Source organism: Aphanomyces astaci, assembly GCF_000520075.1.
Source record: "Aphanomyces astaci strain APO3 unplaced genomic scaffold supercont1.11, whole genome shotgun sequence".
Classification (NCBI taxonomy): Eukaryota; Oomycota; class Saprolegniomycetes; order Saprolegniales; family Verrucalvaceae; genus Aphanomyces; species Aphanomyces astaci.
The window spans coordinates 501,822-509,574 of record NW_009798274.1 but is presented as its reverse complement, the minus strand read 5'-3'; the positions used below and the strand labels follow the sequence as shown (position 1 = coordinate 509,574).

The window sequence follows — 7,753 nt, the reverse complement described above, 5'->3', positions numbered from 1 at the left end:
GTATCTATTTCTGGACCAATTCATCACCAAATTTAAATCTGAGACGTAGAATTTCTTCACCACATTGAGATCTGTCGATTATACGTCTCAATTTGCTGCAATTTTGAGTAATGAATATGAAATACTACCTCTGTTTTCGACTATTGCGAGCGGAAATTCAACCACATTGTAAAATCAAGTGTACAGAATCTAAATTTAATTAATTTCATCGTCTGAGCTGAGGTCTGAAATGACAGTCAGGTTGCTCAACAGAACTGCCACCTCTTCTAACCTTTCTTCTTCCTCAAGTCTCAAGTTCATCATGCCTAACACTAACTCGTCCTCTTGAGTCTCTTTGCTACGAGGAATTTTGTATCTATTGTCACCATCGCATGCAATAACAACATTCATGACACGTCGTAATGTCAAAAAGGTTTTGTCCAGTGTCATGGGCGAGCGAGAATAACTCAAACGAATCTTTCACAGCAACAATCAACTCCCCCATCGTCTGACACTCGAGGGATTGCTGAAGTGCCTGAATAGAGTTAAAGAAGCCTAGGTCGAGAACATTTAGGTCAGGCGATTGTGGTGGTTGGTTTCGCATCTGATTGTCCCAACCTCCATCTGACGCTGCACTGACAAACGCTGGGTCTTCTGGTGCAATGTGCGGACGCGCATTGTCTTGTTGCAAGAACACTGTTCCCGTTTCAACGCCGCTTGGCCAGCGCCAACTTGATTTCAACGCGGGCAGCACTTTGCGCACAATCAGGTCGCGGTAAACGTCTACAGCGAAACCCTCATCTCATCAGTCAAATTTGACTTGGTTATAGCGAAACCCTCATCTCATCAGTCAAATTTGACTTGGTTTTTGTATTGTATTTTGTCATGGCGCTTGGACTCCAAATTTGAATATATAATTCACATAAAAACACTCGTAGATGCGTCAAAGCGCAAGGAACACGCTCCACTAATTTATCTGCCAATCCGAGATCTGGAAGTTACCTAACTGTTTCTGCTCGCAATAGTTCGAAAACAGAGGTAGTAGAAGTCAGAAAATTTTGTGAAAAGTTGGTAGTTTATAGATGACGTGCACCATAGTTGTACCAGTATGGAAGGGGAGTCGTTTCTGTTGGCATTACAGTGTCGATTTGAGTTGCACACTCAGCAAAAGTGTTGCGCAGTTTATATTTGGACCAAGTTAGAACGCCGAACGGTCCATGCTGAAGTTCGATTCGGAGACGACGTTATCACAGAGGTGAACCGGTCACGTTCGCCATTTGACTGAAGCTATCCGATTGCGAGTGATACGTTTGGTGTGTTGAAACTGCATTTATACCCAATCAGCAAATTAGCTATTCATTTCTCTGCCCAATCAGCAAATTAAAAGCCGAATTGCATGTCACAACTACTACGTAGAATGCAAGTACTCTGTCTGTCGATCTTTAAAGGTCACGGGGATATTCTACATCGCAGGCAGCACAGCTGTAACGTTATACATAGCTATTAGTAGGAAGAATTGGCCTTATGACTGAACAAATTACGATATTCCAGCATGCCATTACGATAATCCAGCACGCCAGTATGCACCGAAGCCGTCAGCTTGGTTGGAACGCCAGCCCCAATGTATCCTCGAAGAAGGTGCTTCTCACAGACGCATAACGCGATCGTCGCGACGCTGACGCCAAATGTGCTATGAAGAAGGCCGAGGCGCGCCGACTCGCGTCTCATCAGCCCGCTTGCCCACCTCGGCTCGAAGGCACCAACAAACCAGAATTGAACATCAACCTTAACCTTCGCTCGAAGCGGCAAACCAACCCTCTGAACGCAACATGGCGTTAACACCTGGCCGCCGAGGAGCGTAAAGCCCGCGCCGCTCGACCCGCTCTGCGCATTTACGCATGGAACCCACGTTACAATACCAAGTCCAAGTCCCTCGTATGCTGGACACCGTGCATGGTCGTGCCGTCGGTCGATTTGGCGCGAGGGAGCCAGTCTGAGTTCGAATGCTTTCATTTGTATCAGCCCTTGCATTCAAACTATACTACGCATGCACTGCTGCTTATTCTTTGGTTGGCATTAAGAACCACGAATGCCCAATTAGGCTCCGACGACGACCAGACGACCCGTCGATTCGGCCCTACCTTGCAAGCAAAGTACAAGGGAAGAAGCGGCACGCGTGGCGGCAGCGCAAGCCCTGGCGGACGTAGAGCAGCAAAAGGCAGCCACGGCGGCACTCAAACTCGAACGAAAATGGTACAACAACCACGTCAACCCGTTCGAACCACACATGTCAATCACCTTCAACAATGACAGGGAGATGGCAAGGGAGGAAGCGGAGAAAGCGCAGCGACGGCAGCTGGCCGTGGAGCAGTGGACGCTCGCCAAGCGACACCACCTTCGAGCCCTCGTCCTGTTCCAAGGGTGGCGGCCGTGGCGTCATCTTGTGGCCATGTGCAGGTTTGTCCATCTCGATATGACTAGGCCTCAAGGATAACCTATCTATCTTCAGGACGAAAGCCATCAAGGCCAAGCATTGGCACCACGACACGACCCTCCACCAGCGCTTTGGCGCGTGGGTGGGGTACCGAGACGCGTGTCGTGCTCAAGCTCGGGCGATTCGGACGGCGCGACTGCGCGCGGCGGCAACCTGGCACGACAAGCGATGGCTGAATCGAGTGATGCTCCAGTGGCAGGTACAGAAGTGCTGATCTCATGTCCATTTGAATGCCACGACGACCAACATGCAACTACTTTGGGTAGGCCGTGCGGGAGGCCACGGTGCAAAGAGAACTGTCGGTTCGAACAGCGTCTCACAACCACCTCGTCCGGCGCCTATGGGGTGTCGTCAAGAGCCTGACGGACGCTCGAAAGGCTCAGCTCTGCCGTCTTCAGGTCAAGCGCGAGGCCGACGCCAAGCGACGAGTGCTGCATGTGTGGTCATGTCGTGTGGGAGTGTGGAGAAAGGAAGCAGCAGCTAAACGCGAAAAGGACAGGATGTGGCGCCAGGTACCATCAATCGATGGGTACACCGGACAGTGTCTCATACATGTATGCGAGGCATGGGCTCGCTGGATTATTCGTAGATGCACGTGTGGCTAGCCGACGACAACAACTGAACTCACCACAACATACAACATGGCTAATGACGGCTGCAAGTTCCAAGCAGTTATTCGACGACTTCCCTCGTCACTTTACCACTCAACTCCAACACTACACCTCCAATGCACGAACCAACGTTACTGTATATAGTGGACACACACACATGATCAACTGAATCGGAGCTTCTGGTTGAACCACCGCATTTCGTGTATTGCCGACCGCAGAGGCGCCTCGCTCGTCGACACCGTCCGGCCCTACCCATGACATTTTTATATCATTACCAAGATCCCATACTAGTAGCTCAATTCAAGACAAGTACCCGGATCCAAGGATGGCCCAATGCATTTTCGGCGCTGATGCGCTCGATAGTATCATTTTCGGCGCTGATGCGCTCGATAGTATGTATTATAGCCGTGCTCGGATTATGGACATTTACTACATGTGAGATTGTGGATTGGATAAAATGAATTGAAATTGGGCCAATTGGCATGTGTAATTGATTTACCCTTCCGGATACGACTGCCGAACCAGCACCATAATGGTCGGCATGTCCAACGCCGACAAGTGGGAGGCCGTGGGGCACCCTGTGGTGAAGAAATTGCATGCCGCGTTGTCCAAGCAGGAGGCGTATATCTTGGCCACGAACAGCAACACGAATCGGTCGGGGAACTTGCAGAGCCATCCGCAACTACTGCGGGCCGTCGAGTTGGAAGACCTCCTTGTCAAGAAGATCAACGTCTGGGTGGGCGAGAAGAAGAGCCGCGACTTTATCAACGATCCCACGGCGATGGCCGAGTACTTGAGGGTTGCTTCTTGTCTCGAGGCCGCTATTGAGTCGCATGACGACGCAAACAAGTCGTTTTGGCAGAAGGACGTGGTGGCGCCAGTGTCTGCCAAGTCGATTTTGGAGCAGTTGTTCCAGCCATCGTGGATGTCGTTGCCACAGGCAGTGGGCGCGTCATCGCCTGGGGGGCACTCGAAGGATGAGAAGAAGCACAAGAAGCACAAGAAGGAGAAGAAGAGCAAGAAGAGCAAGAAGAGCTCCAAGAGGGACGGCGGGGGCAGCGACGGCGACAACGCGGCTACTGGTAGTTCGAGTGCCAGGTTCCATCCATACGCGAACAACCCCATCGGCAACGTCACTAGGGCCCTCATGCAAAACCTGGACTCGTAACATGTCGTATACTAGTTAGTATCTATCTATATACCACCCCTGCAAACGTCCTAGTACTATGGTACATACATGAAGTACATGCCAACCAAGTCGGAGCTTGCGCTAAGTTTGGCCAGTTGCCACCTCATCAGCGGTTCTGGACGAGAGGTGATTGATCTGTTGCAATCCAAGCAACGTTAAGCCAACCTTTAGACTGGATGCTACTGACTTCAGATCATACTCTGTCGCAGAGACATTTCACTAAACTACTTCGACAGGTAACTGTCTGTATACTGTATTGCAACACAAAGTAAGTATGGTTTACTTGCGCATGTACAGCGTAAAGGCAATCTGGGAGCCAAACCCGGCCGCAAACCGCAACGCGTACTTGACGTGGGGATACGCGCCGCCCTGGCTCAAGCGCAGCGGACGGGGACTCAGGTGCTCGTCGTGCGAGGCAAAGTTGACCACGGGCGGCAGCAGCCCGCGCTTGAGGCCTTCGACGGCGATCACTTCCTCAAAGCTCACGCCCATGGCATGCCCCGTGAACGCCTTCGTGTTGGCCAGCACCAGCGTGTCCAGGCCGGCGTCGCCGAACGCACTGCGCAGCATGTACAGCTCCGTAAACGAGCACGACGTCGTGGGGGACGCCTGCGTGCACGTCTCGTGGCTGTAGTACACGCCTTCGGCCGCGAGCGCCGCGCGGGGGATGCCATGCTCACTCTCCACGGCTTGGAGGAACCGGTTCAGTTCTTGCGCCATGTGCTCCTTGTCCAACGACGCACCGTGGAACGCCGAGTTGCTCAGCTGGCTCGCGACCAGTGACACGGACGGCGTTCCCGATGGGAACCGCTGGATCGTCGACGCGCCGGCGGCTTCCAGGACCAACCCGACGGCGCCGCTGCCGAGCAGCATGCCGTTGCGGCGGGTATCAAACGGCAGCGCGGCGTCGGCGACATTGGCGGCGATGGACGCGGCCCCCAGTGACCGGAACCCGCTGCCAATCCACGGCAGCAGCGTGTCATTGCTGGCCACGTCGCCCGAAATCACAACCACCCGTTGGCACTTGCCAGACCGGATCCAATCCTGCGCCATGGTCAGCGCCACCGTTGTGCCCGCACATGTGGCGTTCACGTGCGCGTTCGGTCCCTTGGCGCCGACGATCTGCGCCAGCTGCGAGTTGGCCAGCACCAGCAGGCGGAACAGCAGCTTGCGGTCAAATTCGTACGCTGGATCCGTGAACGACCGCGACACTTCCTTCACACATGCGTCCAACGCCGGGAACGACGCGGCAAACAACACGCCCGTCGACGCCGCCATTGCGTCCGGCAGCCGCCAGTTGCCCCAGCCGTTCTCAACCGTCCCGGCCACGAGGCCAGCCTGCTGCAGCGCCCGGAGCCCCGCCGCCACCGCACACGCCGACGCGTCGTCCATCCCCTCGACAAGGCTTTTGGGCAGGCCAAAGTCCTTGACCAAGTCCACCACAGCCATTGGCGCCGCGAGTTGAATCGTTTGGTTGATGGTGGTCACGGGCAGCCGTCGGATCGCCCCCGAGGCGCCGTCCTTCTTGAGCTGCACCACGCGCTTCGCGACCATCGCGTGCTTGGCGGCGTCCGGAATCCGTTGGATGCAGTTCACACCTTCCAACAGCGACGTAAGGTCGGCCCCGACGATGCCAGGGGCCCCGGCAGCCACACCGGTGACCAACACTTCGACGAGCGCCGGTTTGATCGCGGCAACGGGGGACGTCGCCACGGCGGTGATCGGATGGGTCGCCACTGTGGTAGCCGTCGCCACGGCCGCAGACGGGAGCGCCACGTACGTCAGCGGAGCGTTGAGCGGCTTGCGGGCGTACTTGCGCCGGTGCTTGTCATCGACGCCGACGAGGTAGTACGTGCCGGGGAAGAGCGAGTCGACCGACTGCACGGGGGTGTAGCTCTTGAGTCCGTGGCTGGCTTGGCGCAGGTCCAAATGGCCGTTGAACTCTTCGGGGGTGCGCTTAAGGCGCGAGTTGAGTCGGCTAGCAAGGTTCAAGCAGTCTGACATGCGCTCCACCGTGAACGCTGGGACGGCCACGTCCGTGGCTTCCGGACGGACGCACCGAAACGAAAAGATGGACCCAACTGCCCCCGATCCGTACGAGAACAGCATGAGACGCTTGCCGTGGAGGGTCGCGCGGGCAGAGTCGACGAGGCACGCCAGGTTGATGTACACGGACGCGGTGTAGCAGTTGCCAATGTGGCGCGATGCAAAGCAGGACGGCTCGACCATCTTGTTCCACAGGGCCAGCGACACTTCGCGGGACGCGGCCTCGAGGTCGCGGTCATAGTATGTGTCTTCGAGCGCGGCGCCGTGCCATTTTTTGAGCTTGTCGTACTGGGGAAGGGTCGGGTTGCGCAGGAAATCGTTAAACACGATGCGGGAGAACCCCTTTTGCGCCAGTTTGTTGTATGGCGAGTGGAACAGCACAAAGTCGTTGGCTGCCACGTCAAAGAAGTGGCCGTTCTTGGTCACGCCGGCGTGTTCGTTCTTGGAGCAGAAGCGGCGGTAGCAGTCGTCCAGCGTCTTGAGGTAGCACGACTGGGAGAACTTGCCGTCCACGGTCGGGTACTCGGAGTGCGGGTCGGGCTTGTAAAAGTCCCACATGTTCTCGGAAAACGTCGTGCGCAGTTCGCTCTCCATGACCAGAGGGGCGTTCGGACCGATCAACATGGCGACGGCGCCGCAACCAGACGTCGGACGCGCCGGGCCCTTGGCGTACACGGCGATGTCCCCGCACACGACCAACGCATACCGACCGTCCCACGCCTTGCTTTCAACCCAAGCGACAGAATTGAACAGCGCCGCGGTGCCGCCGTAGCACGCGTTCACACTTGTCACACCTTCCAAGTCGTAGTTGCCATGTTCGTGGAACAGATCCATGAGCACGGTCTTCGTGGACTTGCACAGATCGACCATGGTTTCCGTCCCAACTTCGAGCCGCCCGATTTGTGACGGGTGGATGTCATACTTTTCCAACAGTTGTTTCACCGCGGTGAGTGCAATCGAATTCACGTCTTCCCGATCGCCGGTAAAGCTCATCTTGTCTTGGCCGAGTCCCTTGGTGTACTTGCCAGCCCCGACGCCGTCATACTGTTCGAGGTCCGATTGATCAATGTAGTTGGCGGGGAAGTACACTTCCATGGCGAGGATGCCGACATTGTCCGCTTGACGCTTGGCTTTTTTGTTGCTTTTGGGGGAGGATTTCGTTTTGTGTTGTTGTTCGCAGTCGTAGCACGTCAACGGCGTGGTGGAGGAGGCGTTACCGCGCTTCGCCAGATGAAAGTGGATGTACGAGCTGGCCACGGCCACGCCGAACCCGAACAAGAGGAAGAGCAGGAACAGCGATGGGTACGACGCTAGGTATGCAAAGGTGTCCTGAAGGACCCCGCGGAGTCCTTCCGAGCTCACGACGAGCAAGATAGTCAAGACGAGCATGATGGCGCGAGCGATTCCTCGGTCCGGTAGCCAATTCAAAATGAG

At 55.5% G+C, this 7,753-nt stretch overlaps 4 protein-coding genes across 4 annotated transcripts; 2 read left to right on the top strand and 2 right to left on the bottom strand.

Moving 5' to 3' along the window:
- Positions 1–524: 524 nt before the first annotated feature.
- On the bottom strand, positions 525–1,707 carry H257_05818 (hypothetical protein; the record flags this gene model as incomplete). The annotated part of the gene is made up of 3 exons (XM_009830811.1): positions 525–534; positions 609–762; positions 1,542–1,707. The coding sequence occupies 3 exons, from the start codon at positions 1,705–1,707 to the stop codon at positions 525–527; spliced, it is 330 nt and encodes a 109-aa protein (XP_009829113.1).
- A 209-nt stretch (positions 1,708–1,916) lies between these two features.
- H257_05817 (hypothetical protein) lies at positions 1,917–3,095 on the top strand (the record flags this gene model as incomplete). The annotated part of the gene is made up of 6 exons (XM_009830810.1): positions 1,917–1,970; positions 2,081–2,232; positions 2,293–2,436; positions 2,489–2,672; positions 2,740–2,985; positions 3,063–3,095. The coding sequence occupies 6 exons, from the start codon at positions 1,917–1,919 to the stop codon at positions 3,093–3,095; spliced, it is 813 nt and encodes a 270-aa protein (XP_009829112.1).
- Positions 3,096–3,592: 497 nt separating this feature from the next.
- On the top strand, positions 3,593–4,364 carry H257_05816 (hypothetical protein). Its single transcript, XM_009830809.1, has one exon. The coding sequence runs from the start codon at positions 3,617–3,619 to the stop codon at positions 4,250–4,252; it is 636 nt and encodes a 211-aa protein (XP_009829111.1). The 5' UTR covers positions 3,593–3,616; the 3' UTR covers positions 4,253–4,364.
- On the bottom strand, positions 4,356–7,741 carry H257_05815 (hydroxymethylglutaryl-CoA synthase). Its single transcript, XM_009830808.1, has one exon. It carries the CDS (start codon positions 7,706–7,708, stop codon positions 4,553–4,555), a length of 3,156 nt encoding a protein of 1,051 aa, XP_009829110.1. The 5' UTR covers positions 7,709–7,741; the 3' UTR covers positions 4,356–4,552.
- Between the last annotated feature and the right edge of the window lie 12 nt (positions 7,742–7,753).

Bases quoted from the DNA above. Each gene is read 5' to 3' on its own strand.
- H257_05815 (XM_009830808.1), bottom strand. From the start codon at position 7,708: ATGCTCGTCTTGACTATCTTGCTCGTCGTGAGCTCGGAAGGACTCCGC.
- H257_05816 (XM_009830809.1), top strand. From the start codon at position 3,617: ATGGTCGGCATGTCCAACGCCGACAAGTGGGAGGCCGTGGGGCACCCT.